General features: G+C 36.9%; 2 protein-coding genes across 4 annotated transcripts; both read right to left on the bottom strand.

The window, feature by feature from the left end:
- Positions 1 to 520: 520 nt before the first annotated feature.
- Positions 521 to 2,712, bottom strand: LOC104604523 (uncharacterized). The gene is made up of 3 exons (XM_010268902.3): positions 2,234 to 2,712; positions 1,989 to 2,118; positions 521 to 1,574 (listed from the first exon to the last, which is right to left on the bottom strand). The coding sequence occupies exons 1-3, from the start codon at positions 2,634 to 2,636 to the stop codon at positions 800 to 802; spliced, it is 1,308 nt and encodes a 435-aa protein (XP_010267204.2). The 5' UTR covers positions 2,637 to 2,712; the 3' UTR covers positions 521 to 799.
- A 13,311-nt stretch (positions 2,713 to 16,023) lies between these two features.
- On the bottom strand, positions 16,024 to 27,450 carry SVR1 (pseudouridine synthase family protein). Of its 3 annotated transcripts, XR_736421.3 has the most exons (12): positions 26,805 to 27,450; positions 26,526 to 26,605; positions 26,181 to 26,281; positions 25,974 to 26,046; positions 25,695 to 25,788; positions 25,516 to 25,564; positions 25,153 to 25,303; positions 20,920 to 20,976; positions 18,038 to 18,093; positions 16,594 to 16,704; positions 16,460 to 16,509; positions 16,024 to 16,105 (listed from the first exon to the last, which is right to left on the bottom strand). XR_736421.3 is itself a non-coding variant. In XM_010268900.3 (10 exons), the coding sequence occupies exons 1-10, from the start codon at positions 27,328 to 27,330 to the stop codon at positions 16,644 to 16,646; spliced, it is 1,248 nt and encodes a 415-aa protein (XP_010267202.1). In that variant the 5' UTR covers positions 27,331 to 27,450; the 3' UTR covers positions 16,282 to 16,643. The 3 variants fall into 3 exon arrangements, 1 of the variants encoding a protein (XP_010267202.1); XR_736420.3 differs by lacking the exon at positions 16,024 to 16,105 and having other exon boundaries at positions 16,282 to 16,509; XM_010268900.3 differs by lacking the exon at positions 16,024 to 16,105 and having other exon boundaries at positions 16,282 to 16,704.
- Between the last annotated feature and the right edge of the window lie 543 nt (positions 27,451 to 27,993).

Genomic DNA, 27,993 nt, shown 5'->3' with positions numbered 1-27,993 from the left:
ACCAATCATCTTCTAAAGGGCATCAAATCCTGTGATCATACATTTTTGGAGTCTTACACTGCTTCCCAAGAAGGATTCTCTTTGTGACTGCATTAAAAGATGACCCCATTCACCCATTTTTTTAATTTGTATGTTCCCTTAGTGGGATTAGTTTACTCATTACTTAATTTTCAAACCAATCTCCACCCTTGATCTTTCATCCCCAAACAAGTCCAAATCAAGGGCTGCTAGCCTGCTATTGTGGGGGACCATGCATTGGTAGCATATCAACCGTTAAAATTAATCAAAAGATCAAAACAATGTTATATCTCTGCGTTCCTTCTGCATGTTACAATCTGAGTTTTAAAATCAAGACAAAAAATTGCTTGTCTGGGAAGACTGAGATCGTGATTAACAAACAATCAAGTCATTGTTTAGGATTAAATTCCCACGAAATCCAAAATCCCCACAATGGCTAGACCCCAAATTAATTAAAATTTAAAAAGAAAAATAAGATAAAATAATATAAGAAAGTGGAATAACAATAGAAACAGTTCATGCTTGGGTTTTTGATTCTTGAATGATGATGATGATTTCTCTAGTTTCCATGACATTTATTTCTGAATGGTGTGCAGTAAAGCTGTACGAAGACATACATCATTTCCCAAAAAGAAATGCACAAAGGCAACTTTACCATGTACTGTCAAAAGTATTTCATCTCTCAAACATAATCCTTCCTCACAAACACGAGTCTGAATGTCTGATCTGAATCTGCATCCACCTTACCCCTTAAATCTTCTGATTTTACTTACAGTCACTGTCAATAGTACATCCCCCTCCCTTGTGTCTTGTTTTCATCAAACCACAAGTTACTACACCCATTACTGCTAACTAGTTGCTTAATCTCCTCGAGACCATAATCTAATGGAGGTTCTACCAGCATCTGATCGTTCGGCTTCTGGCTCGGGGTCCATCCATCAAGCCCACATCCACCGTAGACGTTACCTCCGATCATGAATTTCTGGTTGTCGAAAACATCAGTGTAGGAAAAGCTCTCCAAACCCATTTGTTCACCATTGCCAACACCGCCACCGCCACCGCCGCTGCCACCGTATTCATACTCCATCTCTTTGCCGTAACTGATCTGATTACAACTCCCGTCCGAGGAGCTGCAACTGGGTTCACCTCCGAACATGAGGAGACCCTCTTTCACTTGATAATTGTGCATGGGGCTCATGAAACCGTCTTGGGCTTGAAGAAGAGTACTAGTTGTTGCTGTTGCCGTTGATGTGGTTGTGTAGGTGTTGCAGTTACTCAAAAGATTTGATGGGATTGAAATGGGTTCAAGGCCTACGACAGATTCACTTGGGTTGTAATAAGAACGACTCCCTTGATACGATGACGATGACGACGACAGAGATTGTGAGGGTGATGATACTGCCATTGGAAGATGAGTTGGAAGGGATGGTTGATGATGAGGTGCCTTTCTCTGAGAAGGAGCCATTCCCATGATTTTCTTCTTCAGCTTTGTGTTCCAGTAGTTTTTGATATCGTTATCGGTCCTCCCTGGCAACCGAGAAGCTATTATCGACCACCTGCACTTGGTTGAAATGAGCTCTCCATTAGAAGAAGAAATATCTGAGATTCCCATTAAAATCTCTACCAGAGTATTCATTAAAGATCTAAACTTGTCGTGCATGCAAAAGAGTTGTATACGAATAGCGGATTTTCTGAACTATATATATATATATATATATATATGATTTTTTTTTCTTTTTTTTTCCCGAAAAAAACCATTTAATGCTTCTTTGTTCTTTTCCTCATCTTTTCCCTTCTGTGAAATATATAAATGAATCTCGTTTAACCTTCACATAGGAAGAGAAGGGGAACAGAAAACGGATGATCAGATTAATTTTTGGTAATCGAATTATTAGAAGTGAAAAAAGAAAAAAAAAAACTCTAGCAGAAATGCATTTATATACTGAAACATGAAAATATATTTATGCTACCTGCTTCCAATGCTTGCATAGAGACTCCAGATTATTCTATCTTCCTCATCAGAAAATTCTCCATGTTTTATATTGGGCCTTAAATAGTTCAGCCATCTAAGCCTGCAACTCTTCCCGCACCTCTTCAGGCCTGACAGACAGAAAGAAACCATTCGAGATTACAAACATGGAAGACAGAGAGAGAGAGAGGGAGGGAGCAAATCAAAACCTTTTTATTTGATCAAGAGGATCCTTCTCATACTAACCAGCTTTTTGTGGGAGAGAAATCCAATTCCCACCAGTCCCATATTTCTCTATGAACTCCTTGAGCTTGGCATCTTCCTCAGGTGACCATGGTCCCTTCTTCACGTTTGCCTTGTCGCAGCAAGGAGCCCTCCCCATTTCTCCCCTGAAGCTTTTCTTCTCTGATGGATTTGTCTCTCCTTTCAGACCCTTTTGAGGAATAAATCTAAAATCTTCCTCCCCAAATGGTGCCGGTGGTTGAGTGCCTTTCTTCAGAAGACCTTCTGCGGTGCTGGACAGGAGGATATATATACATATATATATATATATTGAGAGATGCAAGAAGTCAAAAAGGATTGGCTTTTCAATGATTTTAAATATATATGTCTCGCTGATGGCTAATAGAACTTTCTCATCATACTTCATAATTCATATTCATAAATAACCCGTCCCCATATACATTGGAATGGAACCTTACATATCCAGACCCTTACTGGGTCTTTTGATCCCTAGTTCCCTTCTCTTCTCTGACTTTCTCCCTCTCTTCTAAAGAATTCAAAGACTTGTTTGGTGGTGAGACTGAGGCACAACAAGCCTTTTATGAGGCCAAGTCATAGGCAGACCATTGTTGTTTAACTCCCATTCCCACGTATACAGCAAGAAACTCTCTCTCTCTCTCTCTACATAGTCAAAGCTCCATTTTAGTTTAATGGGTCTGTCCTTACGGGCCCACCCACTTCTTTAATATTTTAATGTGGCAGAATAGTCATGGATGCTGATTTAGGCCAGGCCAATAGGGAATAGTCATGGGTCCAACAACCGGGTCGGGTCAAGATCATAGCACGCCTAAAAAAGCAAAGTAAACCAATCATGTTGCCGAACACCCATTGAACCATTGTGCCTAAGACTGGGGGTGATCAGATACATCGACTGTCTGATCCCACCCACGGACGCCTACTTCCGGGGCTGTCCATAACGTCAGAGCTACACTGTCAAATCAATCATCAATTTAACACATATGGACAGTAGGAAACCATTATACCCTACACGGTTGTTGCACATTGGATCATTTTATTTATGTTTCTATAGTGGGCCCTTTTCGTAGAAAGATGGTATATCAGAAGAGGAAAGGCCCAAAAGGACAAATTGTAAAGGACCTCTGCTCTGGGAGATCTTGTTTGCCAAATCATTCAGAGCCCATGGTCCTATCCATCCAACAAGTTGACTTTCATCTGTGGATCTTTTCTTTTTGGGTCATCTCTTCTTTTAATATATATATGTTGCTCTGCATTTTCATGTACAGAGCTCAAGTATTTCAATCTTTTATTGGGCATTAGAGAAACTCCTCAATTTGTATCAAGATAAGAACAAAATAGATAATGCATTAATTCTTTGCAGTTTTACCAATGTCTCTGATTTTTGTTTTACATGGTCAAAAATCAAAATGTAGTGGGTCCTGCCCAATTCAGCTTCAGCCCGATACAACCATCGGACCAGTCCAACTTTCGTGAAACATTGGGTTGAAGTAACTGCTGATTAACTAGGTAGAATAGACACTGTTTTATTGATGCATCACAGGCCCAAGAATATTCGAAAGTTGTCATCTAAGGGTAAGGGGCAAAGCAATGGTTGTGTGGGCCAAGCCACTGGCCAGCCTCACGCCGTCGACTCCGGCCCATCTTTCATCTGGCCATACCTGTAGCTAGCTGATAGGGTGCATGGCTTAGAAAAAGAAAGAAAGGCAATCACCAGCAGTCAGCTTGGAGCCTTGGACGACCCATAAAGCCACAGGAGTGTAGGAAAACTAGTCTAATCGTACTAGCTAGGGTTGACAGTACAGAACAGACATACCCTACACTCTATGACTGATTTAAAAGGTGTTGATGCAAGTAAAATCCAACCACCCTAAATGATCACTATATATCCATACCAACCCATTCAAGGGGTGGCCCACCAATGAATAAAAGGTGGGCCATGCAATTGTATGGAAATGTAGCATAGCCCATTTACAGTTTTACTTACACGCATCCTGATCCTTGCTTTTATATATATTCATCATATGTAATAAAAACAACCTCATATGATCATATCACATTATTTTCGGTAGTCTTGTTAAGGTCTAAAAGGAAGCTGCCCCACACGGTCACAATTTGGTGTATTAAAAATGTCCAAAAATAAATTGAGGCTTTGATTAGTTGATTGATACACTAATGAATTGTATTTTGTTCCGATTAAAATATGTAACCGAAGCTTCTAGGGAGTAAAACTGGGTCCCATCTATTTTAATCTTGATCTACTCGTTGGTTTCCTGGTTCTATATATATTGGAAATTTGCGGCGTCTAACACACAATTCAACCATGACGTTTTAATACGTGTTACATTATTCCTAAAGGTGGCATAAATTCATGGTGTTCCATTCCATTTTCCAATGTATCTCAACTCAAGTACGCTAGCTATGTTTGTAATTGTAACATGCCAAATGGGACCAAACAAAGATAAGAAAAGCTTAGATGTTCACAGTATCAGAACCCTCCATTGAATGGGTATGAGTCTCATTTAGAAGGTCAACTGGGTCCAAAACCGACTTTTTGTTTTTTTTTTTTGTTTCAAAATGAAGAGATCTTCGTTAACTGGTCGTAAAAAATAGAAATAATTACATGAGAAGATCGTCTAGAGTGGAGTTGTTGTTTTTAACGTTTTTTTGTTCATACACATATATACATTTAAAAGGTAGACAAGCTTTTCATCTGATGTTGCTTTATTTGTTGTTGCTTTATTGGGGGACCTCATCCTTTAGAGCTTTATTGTGGGTCCAAAACATGACAACTTATAAGAGCTTTATTATAGACCTCAACGTACAATATCCAACATAGTGATTTCTTTTATTTTTCAAATGAGCTGTGTTGTGTTTATTAGGCTCATATGATGATGACACACGAAGAAGACTTGGTATACATGACTTGATTAATGGGACCCAAACGGTAATGCCACACATCCGTCATATATAAAATGCATGTGGTCTATATAACCAACCACTCAATCTCTGATCACACATTTATGGCCGGCACCAATATCGGAAAAGTACGGACTGGTTCAATGTAGATTAATGAATTCTAGTGCAGATCTATAAACATTCAAAATATCAAAAATTCCTATTTTATACATCAATGCCCATTCTTAAATTGGTATCAATTTCCAACTGGCACTTACTTCAACTCTTCAACTATACTTTGGGTATAAAAATTCTGACCCTGAACTGAACCTTCATTGTCCCTATTTTCATTAGTCTCACAGCCTACTATTCAATCATTGCTAATCTGAATTCCATCAAACAATGACTCCCTTGATTTATGTTCTCGAATGCTAAGTCATTGTTCTATTACATATGCTGGACGTGCTAATTGGCTTCTCCCACTTGAGGGGTGATATGCTTTGCTTCTGATGATGATTATTAATGAAGTACATCTGTTCATAGGCGGGGTAGCCCAATTATCTGGACCGACTATGGTTGGATCTGAACATATTATTAGGCCCGTTGACCCAGACTCGGGCCCTATTATCTAAGCCCAACTTAATTTTGGGCCGGGTCAGGATTTTACCTTAGGGATATATTAGGCTGACCTAATTTTAGTTCACACCAACCTAAATTTTACCTTGGGGTGAGGGTTCAAGTTGAGCCCTTGGAGGTGTTCTTTTTTTTTTTTTTAATTTACTTTTTGAATTTTGAGAGGGGGGAAAATTGGTCAATGGAATTTTGATTCCCATTGATCAAGAAACTAATGTTTTTTTTTAGATTTATGTGGGGATTAGGGAAGTTTATTTTCTTGGTGGGTAAATAACTTTCCCCCTAATAACACTTGAATGGGACAAAAATGCCCCTTTTAATAATAATTTATTATGGCTAAAATGGCTATTGCCTTATTTACCTTAGAAATAAAAGAACATGGGTAAATGCACTTATCCGGATAACTCTTTTCAATGAAACGCTTACCTGGACAAATAACTTACCAAAAAGTGAATGCGGCCCTTGTGTATCATGTTTATGTTATTTACTGGGAGAAAAAAATAATCATCAAAAATAATATGTAAAGACTGTAATTAACAGGGTGATTGTGAATTTGTGATCATGGAGGTTAATTTGAGTCTCCATAGGTCTAGGATGAGAAGAAGTGACTGTAAAATTAAGCTCTTCAAGTTCCATTTGTTTGCAGCACAAATCTGAAATGGATACAAATTTTGCATTTGGTTCAGCTTTGCATCTATTTGTTAGTCATTATGATTTGCAGTCCTACATAATGCAAAGTTTATATCTTTTCTCTCTTCTGCACTCATTGGCAATACAAATTCGGCATCCTAAAAACTGATGCAAATTTTGCACCACCTTCTTCCCACCTCAGTTCTCCCTCCTATATATAAACTGGGGGACCACATCATCTTGCTTCATATTCACTGCAAAACGGAAAAAAAAAACCCTTCTATCTCTATTCACTTTCATAAAAAGATAGGCCCATATAATTTAGATTTGTATTTTACTTCTACAAAATCAAATCTGAATCAAAATAAAGCAAAATTTATATTCAGCCTATTTGCACTTCCATACATTTACACCGGTGCAAACAAAGTTCGCCCTGTGACACCAAACTGAGCCTCAGGGCATGATTTCTAAACCTATGCCATCCTACTTCTAATCTAAAAATATATATTTCTGGGACTACTTGTGAACATAATTAAGTGAATCATGTCCTTTTTATTATTGACTATTGTATGCTTATTTTTATATTAGGTTGTATTTTAATAGGCATCTCACAAAAAAAATGGTATCAAAGCATCCTAATAGCCAAGCAGGGTTGGGGCCCAGAGAAAATCTGAGTTATACAATGCATGGTTAGATAATTGAGATGTCAGTCATACAAATAATTTGATTTTCAGAAGTATGCCAACAGTTGTATGCTGTTGATGGTCCTGACTTGTCATACTAGGGTTTTTCCATGTGGCAATTAATTGAGGAGAGGAATATTCTGGGCTTAAGCTTTACAAATTATCTTATCAAGTATAAAAAAGCAAAGCATGGATGCTTTGTAAAGATTCCCAGATTCAAATTTATATACAATTCTTAAAAAAGAAGTCTGTTACCTGTCAACACATGCATTCTCATTCACACATTATATTTTTCTCACATTACAATGGATTCTTCCTACTAAAGTTGCAACCCTTTTCATCAACTTTTCCTACTACCATAAAGCCTTTAATTACAACAAGACAAAAAGTCTTAAACCATGGTCCACGTGTCACCCCAACAACCCGTTTCAGACCTCTTAATTTGGGTTTAATTAGGTTCAGGGGATTAAACCTGAAACCCAATTCTTCAATTTGCTTTTGGGAAAGGATAACTTAGAAAAAGCGAGTATATATTGAACTTTGTTATATGATGATTGAGTGAGTTGGGCTCTCAATCACTGCTTTGTTTCTTCTTCTCTTCTGGGCTTAGAGAATCTTCAAATTAATGAAAAGAAAATCTTCAACAAAAAATTAATCGTTTGAGGCTCACAAAAAAGACAAATGTCAATCGTCACTTGTATGGACTCTGCATGGCGAGGAAGAGATGTTGGTTTATTTTTTTTTTCTCAATAGTTGGCAAACCAACCGAAAGAGAATTGAAAGGCTGTATTGTATTGATGATGATTATTAAAAAAATAAATAAGATAATTAAGCTAGAGTGGCACTAATAAATTATGACCCAATTCCAAATTACAAATGCTCTGGACCTCTTCATGTGTAGTGTAGAGTCGGTATCATACATGAAATCATCAATCCATGCACATCAATCTCTATCATATACCTACATCCAAGTTTGATGAATTGACATTACTCTAAGATCTTGCACCAATCGGAAGATACGGGTCATTGAATATTGGTCGGTTTAGACATGAAGAAAACTCTACGTTATCGAATTTAATGCCTTACAATATGGGTATCAGAAGCGACCCGGTTAGAAGCCGGGTCGGTCCAATCCGATGAACCATTTTAAACTTCTTTATTTTATTTTTTTTCTATAGTGATTGGTAGCCTTTGAAGTTTGCTTGGAAATCAAGAAAGATGGCAATATATATTGGTAGAAAAAAGAAATTACAGAGAGTCCATGGATGCTTGTTGTAAGGAAGATGTTGATGTGTGTTGGTCCCGACTCCCAAATTTAAGTTGGGCCCTAGTGGGCTCTACTATTTGTGTCGTTTTGTTGAGGAGGATGGATTCCAAAGATGCAAATACTTTGTGCTGTTATTCTTATTTTCTCTTTCAATACAGCTGGTAGGGGTGTTTTCATCTCATTTAAAAATTAAAACAGGGAAGGAAAAAAGAAACAAGGATGTGATGGTTCAATCTGGCCCTATTCGATCCTTAATTTTTTTTTTCTTTTTTAAATGTCAAAGCAAACCGTTAAGGACTTTCGGATCAAGCATTCGGGTGAGAAAGTTAGAGTTGGATGCCCGGTTGACCCGAGCGAGTGATAGGGAGAATCCATCCAGTCATGATCGATCGGTGTTACAGGTGAACCGTGAACGACTTCGAAATCCCAATATGTAAATGGACAAGTGGTGAGTGGCGTGGCACGGTGGCAGTATTGTTATTTCTACAAAGGGAGAGGGTGATCCTTCAAGGTTTAATTGAAGTCAGTAGGAAGATTACTACACTGTACTTTGGTTCGAGTGACAATTTCATCTCCAATTTTTAAAATAGTATTTAAATTTTCAAAATGTGATAATCAGTACCTAAATATTAAAAGTATAACAATTCAGTATCTATTGTTAATCAGTCATTAAGTAATATTTGAAAAATTAAAAATGTGCTAAAAAACCATCTAATTCTCTTTATTAATTATATTGACAAAAAACTGAATAGTCTCAAATTGTAGATTCTTTTAAACAGTCATTAATTTTTTTTTAATATAAGAAATTAGGATTTGGAGTTGTTCTATTTTTTATCAATATTTAGATGATTGATAAAGAGAATTAGATAATATTGAAAAGACATTTTTGATTTTTCAAATATTATTTAATGATTAATTAATGATAGGTACTAAATTGTTATATTTTAAAAATTTAAATACTAAATTATCACATTTTTAAAATTTGGGGACGAATTTATAACTCGAGCCAAAATAAAGGATACAGATAGGGAATTTTCTCTTAGGATTAGTAGAACTGTTGACGATTTGAACTTTAGTCAAGTAAACCAAACTGATAATAACTGAGATTCGAGCGAGAGAGAGGGGTGGGACCGGCTGATGGGTGATGGCGCCACATGTGGCGTGCCGGTTTATGAGTGGTGGGGAGTGTCAAGTGTGTGATTTGGAATCCGAGCCGATTGAAAGGGTAGAAACGTGGCAGAAGTGGGGAGTCGCCCAAAATTAATCTCTGTGAATGATTTGTGGGTCCCATCTTTGTTTTTTAAGGTGTTTAGTTCTCAACGTGAGGTGGGTGCGACAGTGAGAGTGTGGCTTATTGTTGGATTTTGTGGTGGTTTCTGGGTTCTCATCAGTCATCTCAATGTACGGTCTCTCATCGTGTTGGCATAATGGCAAGCCTCCTCTCCCTCTATTTCTACGTGATGAAAGGGGCCCACGTATGCGTCAATCATGGCCTTCTAAATGGGTGGACCGGCGTCCCGGGCCGTCCCCTGTTGACTCGGACAACCCTAACCCTTATCTCAACTATATGGAGTCGGTTAAAATCAAATCTAGTTTTTTCTTTTTTTTTTTTGTGTATTGACGAGAATTTGGAACCGACAAGCTCATATTGATTGAGTTTCTGTATCTTCTATGGAAAATATATACAAAAAAAGTGAAGTTAAAGTAAGGAAAAAGGAACAGAGGTTGAGAGGCTCAGAACCCAGAGAAAGAAATCTAAATTCTGCGGATAAAACGACCAGAGGCTCAGAAGTCAGAACCCAGAGAAAGAAATCTAAATTCTGTGTTGTACGTTGAGAACTTCTTTGTCAGAGCAGCTTTTCCTTGAGAGTTACAATCCTTTTTTGTCTTTTTTTCCTTTGTTTTTTTTTTTCATAGGGAACATGACTCATTTGGTGGTGAAGTAAAACTCTGCAATTATTATTCCTGCTTAGCAGACTAATCTTCCTAAGTCATACTAGTATTCAGTTTTATTTTCCAGGTCTCAAATTCAAGCGACGATGATGATGAGTTGATCTCGAAGTCATCGAAGTCATTTAAGAATTGCAGCTTTGATGTTTTTGTTTGCAGAAATTATTTGGAAAAAAAAAAAAACAGAACTAGTCTTTAATAAGACTTCTTCCAAGAATATGATGACTCTTTAGATGAATTTTCCTCCTTTTTTTTATAGCTCAGATGGCTCTTCATTGGAGACACAGAGAGAGCAAGACTGAAGTAGATGGTGCCGGGGTTCTCTTCAATCCCAAGCTAGCTAACGTAACTTGTTGAGCTCAGAGGCATAAAAGTTCATTTTGTCAATACATTCAGACTACAGCAATATTCCAAGGTCCAAACAACACAGAAAAGTCTTGGATTTAAAAATAGGTTAGACTATTTACTAGGTCTGGATTAATATCATCACAATGAGGTGGTTACAATGTCCAAGTTCACACAAAAACAATTTATAAAAAAAAAAAAAACATATGATCGTATATAATTTTTAGTTTGGTTTTTAATAATTAATGACAACCCCATCTTAAGTCAATGAAGATACCTAATCTAATCGACCCAGATTATGCAATTCAGTGCTGTTGAATAAATAGTAATGTTTTGCATGATATAATATATATAAAATGTATATTATAATTTGATATTTATGAGCTAACTAACTAAACTTTTATTATTAATTGTTTCAGTTCAATCGGTTTGCATTGTCATCTATGGTCGTGCTCATATGGTCGTGCTCATCACTTCTGTAATCAACCCATGCATGTATGTGTCAATCATGGCCTTCTCTTGGGTGGACCAGATGATTAGATGTATATTGAGCTCTAGAATTTTGTTTAGGTTTCCCTTGTTCTAGAAGGAAATGGAAATAATTTTTTTTTTCTATTTCTATTTCTTAACAAAGTTTGTTGGCACACTCAATTACACCTAAGAAGGTGCCAACTGGTTGGTTGGTAGGGTTTTGTCTGATTGTTGCAGAGACTTGGGATTTAATCCTACCTGCATTATGGTTGGAAAGGTTTTGGGCGTAGGGATGGGCTTACCTCCTGTTGTGTAGTCCCATGGAGCAAAACTTGATATCACAAGATGCTGGCGGGTTAATTGGTGAGGTCTCCAGTTGATTAATTCTTCCAGAGAGACTTGAGACGGAATGCCTGGGGTTGAATTCAAACCTACGCCCCACAAACACCCCACAGCATATCCCAATCATGTATTGAGAACATCTCCCACTGACAATTTTGGGAGATGTTTCCAATTTACACTGAGATGTGCATGTGGAGCGCCCTCTTGAGCACCAGAGAGAAAAATTTGCACGTTTGTTGCCCATTTTCTCATATTTTCTCTGGTTTCTACCAACAAAAGACAGACCTCAGTTAAGTGATGACAAATAGGAAATGGTGTCCATAATGTATGTGGGTTTGATTCATTAACGTGCATTTTCTTGGAGAAAATAGAAGGAAAATGCTTTGGCGTACCAAAAAAAAAAAAAAGGTTCAGTTTTGGTTCCTTCAAAGATAAAACAACAGAGTGGGTGAAATCTGTCATATTAAATATAGCTCCTGGTCATGGGCCATGGAAGGTGAAGACAGGATTCAATCCTAATAACAATCTCCACAAACTTTGCCACCATTTTTAAATTGGAAGTAGGTTTTAACCTCAACGGATTTACATAGCACGTTCCAATTTGGATTTCTTCTGGAAATTCCTTAGCTTAAGACATGAAATTTCAATACTTGTGTCATATAATTCAGCTGGGACTCAAAACTAAGTCAAAATGCTGGTTTATGCATAGGGATGAATATCATATTATTGGTGTGGCTAGAAAGTCTAAGATACCATTTTTCTTCCACCATAACAAACTATAGTTAATGACGATGACCATCCATTGTTGCATTGATGAGCAAGGCTCATATATAGTGTGAATACCCTAAATATGCGGGTTTTGTGTACTGAGAGTTCTGAACTATGTAACTCTTGTTTATTTCTACTTATGATTTACTTTTTTGTTTAGACAGATTAATAACGGATGGGGTATGGGCTCTGTCAACGATTGAAACTTTTTAGAAAGTTAAAATTCTTAATAAAGCATGCATCAATGACCTTGACAATTGATACATATGTATATTTTGAATCTTATTCAAAGAGTATACATTTTATCAAAATGATTATAAATATGTAGGCCCTTTAATGATGTTGTAGGGAGGTCATCTCCCTTGGGTCAATCCTCCTACTGTTTATTCTATACCATAAAAAAGGACCTCCAGAGAGGGAAGACACAAAGACCACCCTGCCCTCCCCAAGGGAATGGTCTTAGTTTTGGGGCTGCATTTAGTCATCTAGATCAAGTCAGAAAAGAAAGGATAAGGCTGCATTTGGTTGGTGAGAAAAAGTCAGAAAGGAAGAAAATGAAAGGGATAACTTATGAGACTTCTTTTGGTAATTTGGTTGTCAAGAAAAAGTCAAATTAATTCAAATGTTTTTTAACTATTATATATGGGGCCCCAACAATGACTTCCAACTGAACACACTGAAAACAGACAGTGTTGAAAGTCCCACCAATTTGTTGCCATAAATTCGTAGGATGATTTTTTTTTTTTAAAAAAAAAAAGCGTGGGTCATGCACTCATTCTTTCTTTAATTTGACCCAAAATAAAACAATGCTTTTTGATAGAACAATTGGCAGGATAGAATTCATAGCCGACTCCAAATACTTAGGATTCTTTAATGGGGCTAACTTGAATTGAGCTACTTTCTTTGAGTTTTTCTGTGATTTTCTCTATAATGAATACTAGTTAATGACCATCCTATTACATATTTTGTTTAGAGCCCACTATTCACAGGGTGAATTTTGGTTGGGATTTTTGTTTGAATCAGATCATGGTCTCTTTCTGCAAAAAAAAAGGGTTAAAACTGTATCTAGTCCATCCTCCCAAGACGTAGATAGCTGGGACCAGCATTGGTAATGGCCTTTATTTTTATCTTAGGAGATTAGATCAGGTTTAAGTTACTTAACCATCCATTTCATCTAAAAAATGAGACTCATGTCAATATAAGATATTGAAAGCATTGGGTAAAGGTTTTATTTACCCCTTTTTTTTTCGGCTAGCTACTTGTTTGAAGTTGGGAGAAGACTTTCAAATCTCATAAATTTTGGTGGAAGTAAGAGTTTTAGGGGATGTTTGGAACCATGGTCGTTTTTCAGAAAAATGGTGCCACATCGGATCCACATAGGCGTTTCAATAAATGTCCATGTATCTCATTGTTTAGTTCAGCCGATTATTAAAAAACCGGGCATGCCTTAAAAATTGAGACCCCACCGATTCAACAAACGCCAAATTTGGCGTTTCATGCATCGATGAACCGTTTCCCCCAATGGTTGACTGATGTGTATCCTATGTGGTGCTTACCTATTAGCACATACATGAAAAAGGTGATGAAAATCATCTTACCAAACAGCATAGTGTTGCTCACTGCCTACGTGGTAGAAGCGTTTTTTATTTTTTTTTTGTAAAAAACGGGTCTTGGAAGCATGGGCATTTTTTCTTGAAAATCGGTCCCAAAAAGTGCCCACACTTCCAAACACTATGTTAATGGAACTCCTACATTTTTTCGAGACCAATCAAGAAAGAGAAAGGAAATATAAATTGATTATATTATTTCAACCAAAAATGTATCATACCTGAAAAACTCCTAAGGCTCATTTTGGAAAGAGCACAAATGCATATATGTACACTATTAATAAATATATACAAAATAATACAAATTAAATACAAGGTTTACACTGTGCATACTTGTATTTGTACTCCATCTAAACTGAGCCTAATGCTGTGTTTGGAAACAATGTAAATAAGGGTGAATGCAAATATGTAGAATGTAAAACGGTTCATATAAATTGTAAAATTGGGTTAGTTTTAAATTGACAATTTTACCTTCTTATCAAACAGATTTTTAGCTGTAATGGATGCAAACATGAATTCCAATAAAGCATATGCTTTTTATCAAAAGCCCACTTGAGTGCAAATTTACATCTTTTTTATTAATGTACTTTCACATATTATCAATGTAAATATGCATTGGTCTGTCATTTGCCAATACATAAATGTAATGTTGCCAAACACAGGCAAAAGTGAACCAAAGAACAAATTTACCCTGAACCGGGATTTACACTCCATTTGCATTTGCATCGTTTCCAAACGCAGCCTAAAGATGGAATTAATTAGAAGGAAAATTAATTGTCCCAGAATGCAAAACAAGTGGCCGGAGGATGCTAATCATATTTTTATATCCCATCAAATGGCAAGCCAAGTGAATTGGGTCTCTTGCTGACACCCTACCAAGATGATCTAATACTGCACATCTCATACATGTTGGGTCCCAGTCTCATGGTGAAATCTGTGATGTGTTGGAATGTGTTTTGTTGGCAAGACCACAAGAGATCTGGAGTTTGGTCATCCTTCATAGAGTTCAAATCAGCCCCCCCCACAAGACTGCCCCCCACAACGTCCCACAGCACATCCCTGCCGTGTATTGGGAACATCTCGTGATAATATCAAGAATAATAATGTCATCATTGGGAGATGTTCCCAATACACGGCAGGGATGTGCTGTGGGACGTTGTGGGGGGTTGATTCGGTCTCCATAGAGATGGGGCAGATTCAAGGAAAACCCGAAACTCTGGGGGGTCGGGGATGGTATGTCCACCCCGACCCGACTATTTTATATAACATAACATATATAAAATTGTTAATATATACTAATGCATATACTAATACATATTATATTATATTATATAAAATAGTTCTAGGTACGTTTCAAAAAAAATAAAAAAATAAATTTATAAATATACAAGTAAGAATGATCCGAGCGAGGCGGGACAAAGTCAGAGATCCCCGTTCCCCACATGGACGGGGATGGGGTTAAGATTTTTAGCCCCGCCGGGATTCAGGGCGGAAAGAGGGCGGGTAATTTCAATTCAGGGTCGGGTACGGGGCATGTAAAACCCAGTCCGAAATATGAAACAAACCAGTTAATTATTCTAGACTAGTGGATAGAATTTGATTAACACAAAAAAGATAAGTATATGATTACCATTGGGAAAAAACTAGCTATGGTATTAATGGAAAATAGGAATGAAAAAATATTCAATAACAAAATGCATAGGCCCCTGGAGAAAATAAAGAAAGCCCAATAAAATATATTATGGAAAATAGATTATATTGAAGCCCAATAAAATATTATGGGACAAATAAAATAAAAAGGAAGAAAAATCATATGGGTCAAATGGACCCCACCCGGCCTGATTGGTGTCTTCGAAGTTCGATCATGGTTGTGGAGATGTGTGCCAGCTTGGAAGCTCACAAAATGGAAGAAGAACTAGGTTATCCTCACTGTCATAATTGAAGTTGAAGGTGATTCCAATAAAACTATTTAAGTGCTTAACGGTTCGAGCTAAACTGCAATGGAGATGTCACGTCATAAAGGAGTGTGTGAAGATTGGAGAAGATGTGAACGTCAGAATAAATTATCAACATGGGAAGGCAATCAAACTGTGGATTGGCTTGCCAACTAAGGTCACCAAAGATCAGTTTACACATTATTTGTTTGAGATCATGGGGGTTAACCATATTCTCCACATAGATTGGAAAATGATAATGAGGTTCTTATTCAAATCATCAAAGGAGCAGTCCCTTGTTTTGTCACTCCAATCTGTAAGGCAAGTTTATCCTAGAAAAACAAACAAATAAATCAAGGCATCATCATCGTCATCATCTAAGCCTTATTGGGTTGTCTATATGAATCATGTTTTGAGATTCTGTTCTGTTTAGTGTCATATCCAAGGTTCTTTTTTCTAAGAAAAATGTTACTTGGCAATATTTTTTCACATTTTTGTCCCAATTGTTGTACCAAAGAATATCTTGTCATCTTCAGATATTTAGCAACCAAAAATAGGATAGCTTATCAGTTTTTGCATGGCATGGCATTATTACCATTACATCATCCACCCCCTCTCTAAAAACAAAGGGATGGGGTCCCCCATCTCAAATAACAAAATACAAATACTATAAACAGGAAACTTACACACGTGGGGCAGCCGAACACATCATTCAATGAATCCATCTAATGATCATCTGCAATATAATAAGAAGACAATAACATGATGTGGATACAGATGTTCCTTCAACAAAATGATGTGAAGATGTGCAGTGACCAACCCGTATTTGCAGTGTACTAAAGTCCATCTCTATCATCGTATAGCTCCTGTCTAACTCGTCCCACCCAAAGACTTGAGGTCTCCTTGTTTTAACTCAACATACTTGCCAAGCCTAAAGTAATCATGACAATCTTAGAGCAATAAGCAACGGAACTATAGGAAATACATAGCATGCACAAAGATCAAGGAAACAGATGAATTCATGCATAAGTTTCAGCCTATAGCAATTTGATTCAGAAGTCAATCAGATAATTTAGGTAAATGGATCCTGATCAGCCCCATGATTGAGGCAATTGGCATAAAATGAAAACATCCAACTAGCAAATTGATGCTATTATCCCTTCCTCAAATATCACAGGATATAGTGCACTCAAGTGTGGTTACATTGTATGTAGTGGTCCTATTTTACGTCTTGTATGTCTCAAAATGCACTCATTTGCACCTTTGTAAGCAATTCCAGCTTCCCGCAATTTGACATGTCAGAAATCAGTCTATCATCATGTCAATGATGGCATTGATGGTACCTTTAACTCACTCAAGCATATCTTAGTCTGCCATACACTTTATTTTTACCTTTCTTCTAAATATGCATTTACATGATTTCCATTTACGAGTATATAAATAAATTTCTGTAATTGTGTACATTAACATTTCTACCAAAAAAATAGTAATTGTGTACAAACAAAATTAATTAATATCACAGGTATGAGCTTTAAGGCACAAATTTGTCTATAACTATGGTACCAAAGAAGTCCCATGGTAAGGTTACACAAATTCATGTTCAATAAGTTTATATAAAACTAAGCAGAATGCAAGCAAGAGAAGCCAAATCCCCTAAAGAAAACTAGGGCCACACTCCATAGTTGACAAAACTCTATAAAATTGCAAGGGAAAAGAAAGCCCCATTTTGCAGTGTGATTCCTGCTCCTGACTACATACAAGTTTGATCAAGTCATCAAGATGAATCTTCTTCTGATTCATCAAAATCCCAACTAATTCCAATAAACCCATCAAATTTCACAGTTGCTCTACATTTCTGCACATTTTTCCTGTCTATATAAAACTCTAAAATTGCAGAGGGATTAATTCCTTTCTAAACCCACATTGAGGTACTTCATAGATGTGACAAAATGATACTAAAATTAGATTATGTATGCAATAGAATAATGGTATGTATGTGTAGAGATTCTTGGAGCGAGAAAAGAACATAATTTTTTATGGAATTATGTTCATTCAAATAGTTGTGCTCCAAAGTAGTATAGTGTCATTTCAAATCCTTAAGTAGGTTTTATAAGTCTCATCAAAAACTGAAAACCTAGCAGTCCTTCAATATATTATAATCGCGTGCTCCAAGTAAAACTTGTCACGAAGGCAAGGAGGAATTTTCAACATTGTGACAATATCTCCTTCAAAATCCAAAATAAAGAGTTCAGTGGTGAAATTACCCCAGATCTGATGGAAGCTTGAAACCACCTATTCGTACCCGTTTAAGAGAATGGAGCTGAAAGATTAAGAAAAGGAATCAACTAATATGAAAAATGCAATGTTCAATGTGGGAAAAGAATAAGTGGCACATGATGAATGATATCAGCACCACAAAACTCTTTCTCATAATCTCATGCAAAGGTTTATTGGCTTTGTCAATACACAAATTTGCCCATTCATGAACAGGCTTAGGGATGTTTTCTAACATGAATTTTCTTGTTTTGCTTCCAAAAGCAAAGTTCCCACACCTGGTTTGAAAAAAAAAAGATTCTTAAACAAAAAGCAGAAAACATGTTCTTGATTGTTCAGTGCTTTTCTTGTTTCTTTCTTTTTTTTTTTTTTTTTTGAGAAAAAGTTAATCAGATATCATTAAATAAGACAAGGAGTACATGAGCAGATGTACTAAATAAAGGAAAGAGAACTTAAACAGCAGAAACTCAAAATTACAAGGGGGAAGCCTGTTGCTGTATAAATTTTCTAGGTTGGCTCCAATTTTAGCTAATCCACCTGCAATATGATTCATCTCCCTCGGTATCCACATCAGATTAACATTTAAATTTTCCAAGGAGTCTCTTGCCTCTGACAGATAATGACTCAACCTCCACGGACCCCCCTCCTTGTTTACAAAACTAAAAACAGAAATATGTACTTCAATTGGTTTCAAAAATATGTTTTCCCATGGGGGTTCAACATTATGTTTCGAAAAGCATACAATACTCAAAAAGATTCTGATATTGGCTATGATGGTTCAACATTTGCTCATCTTTCATGTTTTTATTTTTATTTATACTTTGGACTCAAATCAATCTAAATGTCGGTTGGTATGATGCAGAGAAGTGTTAAAGTAGAACTTATAAAAGAGTTTATTTTGTTGTGTGTGCCACAAACCAAATAATAGCCCCATAACAGTCTCATGGAAGTGAAAATACGTCTTTTGTTTTTTCAAAGCCTTTTTTATTGTTTCAGAAACAATGTTATTTTTCTGAATCAAACTTAAAATATTTTCACTTTGTTTTCAAAATCAAACATCCAAGAATGCATCTATGTTGCTGATAAAAAAAAAAAAAGAATGCATCTATGTTTCTTTTGCAGATATGGCATATTTTAGAAACAAGAAAAACAAAAAATTCATGTTGAGGAACACCACTTAATAAAAAGAAAAGTTTCGTAATAATGGAAATCCATTATAATTGTTTTTAAACCTTAGGTGGCGTTTGATAAATCTTAAATCTGAAATCTGAAAAGTTAAAAAGATATTAAAAGTGTCTGAAATCTGAAAAGAGACATAGACGCTTTTTGACTTTTTAGAGGCTCTGAACAGAGAAGGTTGTTTGTGTTGGATCAAACCTTCAGCATCTAAAATTCCTTAATTTTAGTATTTTACCAATTTACCCCTAGAACAGACTATTTTGTAATTTTGAGTTCAATTTGTACTATTTCATAAAATATAATTTATTAAATTCAAAATAATATTGAAAAATATGAACAAATTATGATAAATTATAAAAAAATTATTAAAATAAGAATAAAACTGAAAATACATATAAATTTATAAACTAACAATAAATTATTAAAAGTTAAAATAATAATGAAAATGGTAATAAAGTCCATTAAGCAATGAAAAATTTTAATAATTATCAAATTATTAAATTAAACTATCAAAATATTTAATAATTAATACAAATAAAATTTTAAAATCGAATGCTGCTGCTGAGACAGGGCCACTGTTGTGAGAGAGAGAGAGGAAGAGGGAAATTGAACGCTGCTGCAACTCAGTTGTAGCAGCGGTGGCAGAAAGACAGGGGAGAGAGAGAGAGAGAGAGAGGGAGAGGGAAATCAAATGCTGCTGCTGAGACAGGGAGGGAGGGAAGGAGGGAGAGAGAGAGCAGAACAGACAAAAAGATCAAGATGTCAAGGAAATAGTTCAAAACGGGAAGGTGAATATTAATAAACTGGTGGAGAGGGAGGTGGATGTGGAAAAGTCTCTCGGGCTAGTTTTTTGAGGAAGGGAAGGCTTTGCAAAGATAGCATTGAGAAGTTCGAAAAAAAAAAAAAAAAAAAAGAAAAGAGAAGAGAAAAAGAAGAGGGAAGAATATCTAGAAAAAATAAAGGGGTGGGACGAGGAAGGAGGAGAAGAGGAGGGGTTGGACAAGATTGAGTGAATTGGAAGGAGGGGGAAGACAAGGAAAAGAGGAGGAAGTTGAGGATTCTCAGTTGGAATGTTAGGGAAATGAAGGATGGAAGAGGGAGATAGTGACGATTATGTTTCGAAGTATGGAAGAGAGAGAGAGAGAGAGGGAAATTGAATGCCACTGCTAGGACAGGACCACTGCTGAACAGTGGCGGTGGCGGGAAGACAGGGGGAGAGAGAGAATGGCGGAGGGAGAAGCTTGCGTCGGTGGGTCACCGTCAAGCGGGGGAGAATGAGGGGCATAACGAGAATGGGCATTTTTGTCTTTTAATAGTCTGAAAAACGTTTGAGCGCATTAAGTCATTGGCCCATCTCTTACAAATTCAGATCTGAAAATGCATTTCAGATCCTTTTTTCAAACTCAACCCAAACATAGGTGGCGTCTGAAAAGCAACATTTTCAGACTTCAAAGGTCTCAAAAGTGTTATCAAACGCCACCTTAGTAGTGTGGTAGATCAGAAACAACTAAACCTTTTCATATAGAGAAATAAAGATTTGGTTTTAGGCACAACTACTAGTCACTGTCTGAATAAACATCATTATTAATTGAAAAACAAATAAATACTCAATATGAAACCCAGACATAACGATAAAACAGAAACAGGAATTCTTAGGCAGGAAGAAGGATAGTATCACAAAAGGAAAGCTGACCGTCAGTCCAGCATTTTTGACAAGTTCCCGAACTTCATGATTTCTCCCTTCATGAACCTGTTAAAATTCAGTTAAAGTTCAATTCTGACTTACAAAAGTGATAACAGACAAAAGAGAAGAAAAAAAAACATCAACTACCAAGGTGTGAATGGAAAAATAATATGCAAAACATGGTCATAAATGTTTTACCCTTGATTGACAAAAAATTCAGTGTCATGAGGACAAGAAACCAAAAATGATGCTTAGAACCGATGGATATTATAGAATATGTCAGCAGCTTTAGATCAAAGTATTAGGCAAATCAATTGATGAGGTAGTTGGTATAACCAAGAATAATGATACTATTATGGCCAATTAACTATCCAATGGAAGGAGAAAGTGCAAACTTTTGAAGTGGCTCAAGGTGCAATTAATCTTTTCACATTAATAATAATAATAATAATAATAATAATAATAATAATAATAATAATAATAATAATAATAATAGTAGTAGTAGTAGTAGTAGTAGTAGTACAGGATGAGAACATGTATTCACATTCCATTCAGAAGTAGACTGGGTGGAGGAAATAGCTTTCTACCCCCAGGATATCCCATTACCTACAGTTTATTTATGGCTAAACAGAATGGAGGTGAAAGGAAGGTCATAGTCTCATCAGGTAAATGCTCCTTTCCTGGAAGGGACCCTAGAAAGATCTTTCAGAAGCTAGGGGCTAAGACATTGGTATCCATGACTTTTTGATCAGTAACAAGATCTAGAAAACATTATTACTTAGAAATTTAGAATAAAGAGAACAAAAGTACAAAACATAGAGGAAAGAAGAAAAGACAGATATCCCTAGGTTGTCCCACACAACCTCCCAATACACCTTTTGTACCACAAACAACACTCTTTACTTGGGTAATACTGAATCCCAATACAATTGGCCCCTTGTCCAGTGGAGTGATTGGCGCAATGGTTGGGTTGCTCCATTGCGACCTGGGTGACCAGGGTTCAAATCTTGGAAACAGCCTTTCCAGAATATTACAATTGAGCCCAAAACATTTGATTTTTCTGAACCCCTTGTCTTTCCAAAGAATCAGCCATACTGTTGGCCATTTTCTGGACCCATTGAATTCTTATATCCATACCCTGAATTAGCCACTTAATTTTCTTTAATTTATTTTTATACGTCCATAAGATATTCCCTTTTTTGCAGCCAGTTGAGAGTCCTCTTCTATAATCAGATCATCCACCTACATCTCCTTTGCTTTGATTACCCCTTCTATAACTGCCACCACTTCTGCCCTCAATGAGTCCCCAATGTCAATTGGACCTGAGTAAATTGCCACACCTTACCTAACTCATTCCTGAATAACCTCCCATCCAAGAAGGGTCTGGATTCCCCCTACTACCACCATGAAAGATCAATTTTATGTACCCCTCAGATGGTGGAGTATAATACATGCTAACCCCCTACTTCCAGCCACTTCCTTACTATAGAAGTCATCCACCAAGAATCTGAAAAAAGCTCTAGAGACTTCAGCCAATGGACAGCTCTATGTTGTTGCATTCCTTGTATCTCCACATGACTCTACCTCTCTTCTTTGGGCAGACAAAGGTAAAAAATGAGCAAAGAAGTTGAAAATATTAGGAGCATAGTTGTCAAGGCAACGCCTAGGCGACAAGGCACCCTTGGAGGCTCGCCAAGCAATTTTGCATACTGTGTAATAAAATACTTCTATATTGTTATTTTTTTTTGAGATTATAATTATAAAATAGACATTATTAAGGAAAAATATTCATTTTTTGTGTTTATAAACTTATTTCTTTTTTTTTATTTTCTTATTTGTTAGGGTTTAATCAACACAAGCATTGCTAACTGCTGTATTGAACCCTCAATGACTTCAAAATATGAACCAATAAGGGAAGAACTTAAAATTTTGTCTAATCAACACATTTCTTTTCTTCTTTTCCTATAACAAAAATAGGGGTTCAGCCCTATGTTTTTTGAATTTTCTTTCCTTTCTTCTTTTTCTTCTCATAAATATGTTGCTTTTCTAGACTTAAACATGAAGTTTATAATTTTCTTATGAAAATTATGGATAGTTATTAAAGAAAGTTGGTTATGGAACCTAGGGAACTACCCTAGGATATGTGATTTTTACTTAAAAAAATCCATCACCAGGTGACTAGGTGACCCCCCCTGTCACCTAGCCTCGCATTGGCGCCTTGAAAACTATGATTAGAAGGTGCCCACCTGCAACCAAACAAAGCAAGAAAGCAATCCAGATACCAGTAGCCAAAGGGCAGGAGATTAGCAGGTGAAAGCAGGATTCACCATTTGCCTTACAAAGAACACAACAGAGATAACCAAGATTGAGGTCTCCTTTTTGTAATTAATCATAGGTGGACTGAGATATATCCCCCCTGGCCACTATCTAGCTTCTTGAATCCGATGGTTATAGACTATAGCACTGAAAACCCACCATTCTGGATCCATCCCACCATCATGTGATCTTCTTCAGCATCAACTCTCGTGTAGATTAAAATATTGGTATCTAGGGAGAAAATTTCATTTCATTGGCTTATATGCCAATTTTCTAGACGATCCATTGGCTAATTTTTGTGTGCATAAGATTGCTTTGGACTTCTGAGGATCCAATGACCATTAGAATCTTTTGTAGTTGTGCATGCTATGCTGTTTCACATAAGGTAGGGCTTCCATATTTTGCATTATGCTTTCTATATTTCCTTATTTTAATTTAAAAAATGTGTCTATCATTCTATCCATCTATGAAGGACCATGCATTTGGCTACATAGACACACACACACACACACACACATAGAATGTGTGTAAATGGAGAGTAGGAACCACTTACACATCTGTAGTTTGCAAATGACACAATCTTGTTTTGTGAATGTGGAGACATAAATTGGATCCGGAATTTAAAATTGGCAATACAACTCTTTGAGCAGAAGTCTAACCTCAAGGTGAACTTGGATAAGAGCAGTGGTGGGTGTGAATTTGAAGGAGAGGGAGCTAAGTGAGTATGCAGGTGTGTTAGGTTGTGCAACCTCGGATTGGCCTATGATTTACTTAAGCCTCTCCTTAGGGGATAATCCTAAGAAGGAAAGCTTTTGGAACCCAGTATTGGAGAGATTTGAAAAAAAGGCTTGTTTCTTGGAGGAAAAATTACCTTTCCTTAGGGGGGAGTCACTTTGATTAGGTCTACCCTAGCTAACATGCCTGTTTACTTCTTGTCAGTGTTTAAGATCCCCACAAAGGTTTCTAACATTTTGGAAAAATTAATGAGGAATTTCTTGTGGAAGCCAGGAGAGGAAAAGAGGGACCATAGGGTGAGTTGGGAGGTGGTAACTAGATGTAAAAAGCTAGGATGTCTTGGGATTGGGAATGTCAAGAAAAGGAACATGGCATTGTTGGGGAAATGGTTATGGAGGTTTCCATTGGAAAGAGACAAATTGTGGACAAAGATTGTGGCTAGCATATGGTTGGGAACCTGGAATTTTGGCAAGGGCTACAGCTGCCTCTCCGTGGAAAGCCATTCATGATTTGCTTCCAGTTTTCTCTCCCCTTGGATCAGGTATGGTCTTAACTCCGGTAACTGAATGAGTTTCCTTTTTTTTTTTTTTGAGAGAAAAAGGTGAAGTATTGTATTAATCAAAATAGCAAAAGACTACAACCCCCTACACAACAAGGTATTGTGTTGGGCCTATGTCCTTTCTATACATTTCCTATCTTATATGCATAGGCATTCTAAGGATTGAATGATAGATTATGTAAAGAATGGCTCAAGATGTTTCAACAAAAGATTACTTTATTCCTTTGAGGCTCAAGATTTTTGTACTTCCTATGTCACCATTTTTTCTTAATATGACATGTCAAACTGGATTTGATCCAAAAATCCAAAAGATCCAATTGGGTTCAAATTTGACCAGACACTCCTTAAAACCATCAGTTTTTTAAACAAATTTGGATGAGGCATTTGTGTAATCGAATCAAATTCAAATGAAGGTAGATCCAATTCAACTACAGCCCTAACAAGAAAACCAACTCAATTTCAAAGAAAAAGTGGTCACCAAATTCAATGTCATAAATGAATCAAGAGGATGAAATCATATATGAAAAATGAATCTAGTAATCATAATTGAGGGGAGGTGACAATGACTGATCTAGATACCCAATCAAATAAAATGGCCGATCTACATATTCCTAATGGTGATAACAGAATACCACAATGCGAAGACGGGGCCTTGGAATGTCTGGCTGTTGTGGCAATAGCTCAACAGAATCTGGAGTGCAATGGATGCCTTCAATCATTGTGCCCTCACTGATGGCTATTAAGTGTCGCTTGTTGACAGTTCCAACTATGGTAGCAATATATCTACAAAGGAAAATAAATTTTCACTAAAAAGCTAAACCCTTTTTAAAGAAATCAAATTGAAAATTACCATCTAGCATAGATCAAAATAAAGATGTGCAGTAAGGATTAATAAAAAATCATGTGAGAAGGAGAAACGTTTGCTCTTCCATTTTTAGAATCTCAAGCATGAAAGATTTGATGAAACAAGCCAGAAAATCAGAGATGAAACTTACTCTTTTGTTAATTTAGATGAAGGATGTGAAAGTCTTTGAGCAAAATCTCCTGATAAGAGATAGTTTTATAATTGGCATCAGAAGCCTGCATTTTATTTCTGATCTAAAATCTATGAAAACCATGATAGCAGTCAATTTGTTGTTGGCATCTCCATTTAAAACATAGTAATGAAACTTACCATCATTTGTTACAATAATCAATCCAGTTGTGGCAACATCAAGACGACCAACAGTAAATAGTCTTGGTTTTGGTAATCCTGGATTTCTCTTATCCTGAGAATGCAACATGCTATATTAAAACCTTGGTAGCACAACAAATATTTTTCAGAAAAAAGGACTATGATTAAAGGCAGAAAAGAGTGTCCTTGATACTCTTTAAATTAATTACTTGTGATCTTTTGAGGAACAAGAAAGCTAAAAAGAATAATAGCAGGTCTAAAGATATAGCTAAGGCATACCCAACTCTTCAGATAATCATCAAACAAGGACATAACTGATTTAGACTCTTTCTCCCCACATGAGCATATGTACCTGCAACAATTTAATGCAATTAACTAGTCCATTTACACAAAATATATTAAGCTCAAAACAAAAATAAACCCTTGGATGGCAAAGTTAAGTATCAAAGAGAAACCCAACATCTCACTTGTAGAATGAAAACCAACCCTTTTGGCTTGTTCAGGGCAAAATACACCTTGGGAGGCAGCTTCTTAGAGAGTCGATTGCCATTAACATAGATAACATCCCTTGCTGGGTCAACTCGAGTCTACACAGCACCACCAGCAAATTTTCAATTGCAATATAAGAAGTCCGATTTCCCATGTTACCCAAAATACTATTTAATGGAAGCAATTCTAACTACGCTATACACATGAAAACCATCAGCATGCATGAATGCCTTCTCAATTCTCACAACCATTATAAAGATTAAAAAAAAAACATTATAAAGATTATAGAGTCCGACTGATATAACAGTAAAAGAGAAACAGATAAATAAAGAATGGAAATACCTGAGGAGTATTACATACAGAACCATTAACAGTCACTCGACCTGCAAAGATAAGTTCTTCGCTGCTTCGTCTTGATGCCACTTAAAGACAATAACCACAGAATCCAACAATCAAAAAACAAGTTACAAGGAAGAAGCACTTCAAAACATTTTGTAGGTCCAATTCCACACTGTCCAGTCGGTATTTTGGCAATTGATGAAAAGAAATTTTGAAATACCAATTGTCAAGCGTCAATTACCATAAAGAAAATATTCCAATCGCCAATTTTAGAATTTTTACCTCCGGCGGCAGCAAGAACCTTACTGAGTCGCTGAGGGGGATCTCTGAAGTTTTGGTTGTAAAACCTACGAGAGGCCTTTGAATACTTCGGCTCTGGCGTCAAGGCAAGCGCTTTCGCGGACTTCTTTTTCTTCTTGGTTGCCGTTGACGTGGTCTTGGCGTTGTCCATGGCGTGAAGAAACCGAGCTGGAGGGGTCATTTGGAGCTTGATATTGCCGTTCTCGTCTCGAACAATCCATGGAATTAAGAGCGGAGTGTCTGGAGCTTGTTGGAGATCCGGCTCTTGTCTCGGTAACTCGTCTTCTGAGAAAGGTTTGGGTTTTAGGGTTTCTTTGGAACCAGAACCGAACGAGATATTAAACTCGGTGGAGGAAGAGGAAATCGAAGACCTTATAAGAGGGATTCTTCTGAAATTTCTGCAACAGAGACTGGGCTTGGCGAGGAAGGAGGAAGATATCTGAATTGAAGAAAATGCAGCGGATACTGCAGCCACGGCTGTTGCTGCCGCTGCCGCTGCCGACGCCATTGGAGCGTTCTTCAGCGATGCTGCTTCCTTTACTCCAGTGGTCCACTAAAAGAAGTGAAGTGATAGAAACGAAGGCGTGCAGTACGCAGAATTGCAGATTAGATATTACATCATTTACCAGTCTTCTACCTTTTGCCACATTTCAACAGTTCAACTTATTGTAGAATCCGACCCGGTGGGTGGCCGAAGCCCGAATTCATCAACACAATCCTATATTCGGAACATTCGGATTTCGGACTAACCAAACCACTAACATTGGTAACCGATAGGTGTAGCCCGAAAATTCCCATGATATATATATGATATTTTTTTTTGTATAAATATATATTTATCTATCTACAAATACTTAAAGCAGAAGGGAGAAACGATGGACCGACACGTGGCTGCCTCCCCTTCTCCCACGCCTCCCTCTCTCTCACACCCTTGGGCAGTAGTTGGGCCTTGGCACGGAGTCGAATTCACATATGCTCCTCATAGAGCGCTCCCAGCCGCAGATTGGGAGATGTTCCCAATACACGGTGGGATATTGCTGTGAGGTTGGTGTAAGGAGCAAAACCCAATTTGTTGGAACGGGCGTATCTGAAAGTGCAAACCGAAGATTCCATGAAAACCACCAAATCTCCCACAGAAGTGCGAGGCAGGGAATCATTTGGGACTTGGGAG

Source organism: Nelumbo nucifera, chromosome 6, assembly GCF_055504915.1.
Source record: "Nelumbo nucifera cultivar China Antique chromosome 6, China Antique-T2T, whole genome shotgun sequence".
Classification (NCBI taxonomy): Eukaryota; Viridiplantae; Streptophyta; class Magnoliopsida; order Proteales; family Nelumbonaceae; genus Nelumbo; species Nelumbo nucifera.
The sequence above is the reverse complement of the archived record's forward strand: the minus strand, read 5'-3'. Positions and strand labels throughout refer to the sequence as shown.

What these genes read in the sequence shown, in the direction of transcription:
- LOC104604523 (XM_010268902.3), bottom strand. Translation starts at nt 2,636, where the DNA reads ATGAAGTATGATGAGAAAGTTCTATTAGCCATCAGCGAGACATATATA. An exon ending in TTCTCTCCCACAAAAAGCTG is followed by an intron (nt 2,119 to 2,233) that starts GTTAGTATGAGA and finishes TCTGTCTGTCAG; the next exon opens with GCCTGAAGAGGTGCGGGAAG. An exon ending in TATGCAAGCATTGGAAGCAG is followed by an intron (nt 1,575 to 1,988) that starts GTAGCATAAATA and finishes AACCAAGTGCAG; the next exon opens with GTGGTCGATAATAGCTTCTC.
- SVR1 (XM_010268900.3), bottom strand. Translation starts at nt 27,330, where the DNA reads ATGGCGTCGGCAGCGGCAGCGGCAGCAACAGCCGTGGCTGCAGTATCC. An exon ending in GCCCTGAACAAGCCAAAAGG is followed by an intron (nt 26,047 to 26,180) that starts GTTGGTTTTCAT and finishes AAATTGTTGCAG; the next exon opens with GTACATATGCTCATGTGGGG. An exon ending in GATTATTGTAACAAATGATG is followed by an intron (nt 25,565 to 25,694) that starts GTAAGTTTCATT and finishes ATCTCTTATCAG; the next exon opens with GAGATTTTGCTCAAAGACTT.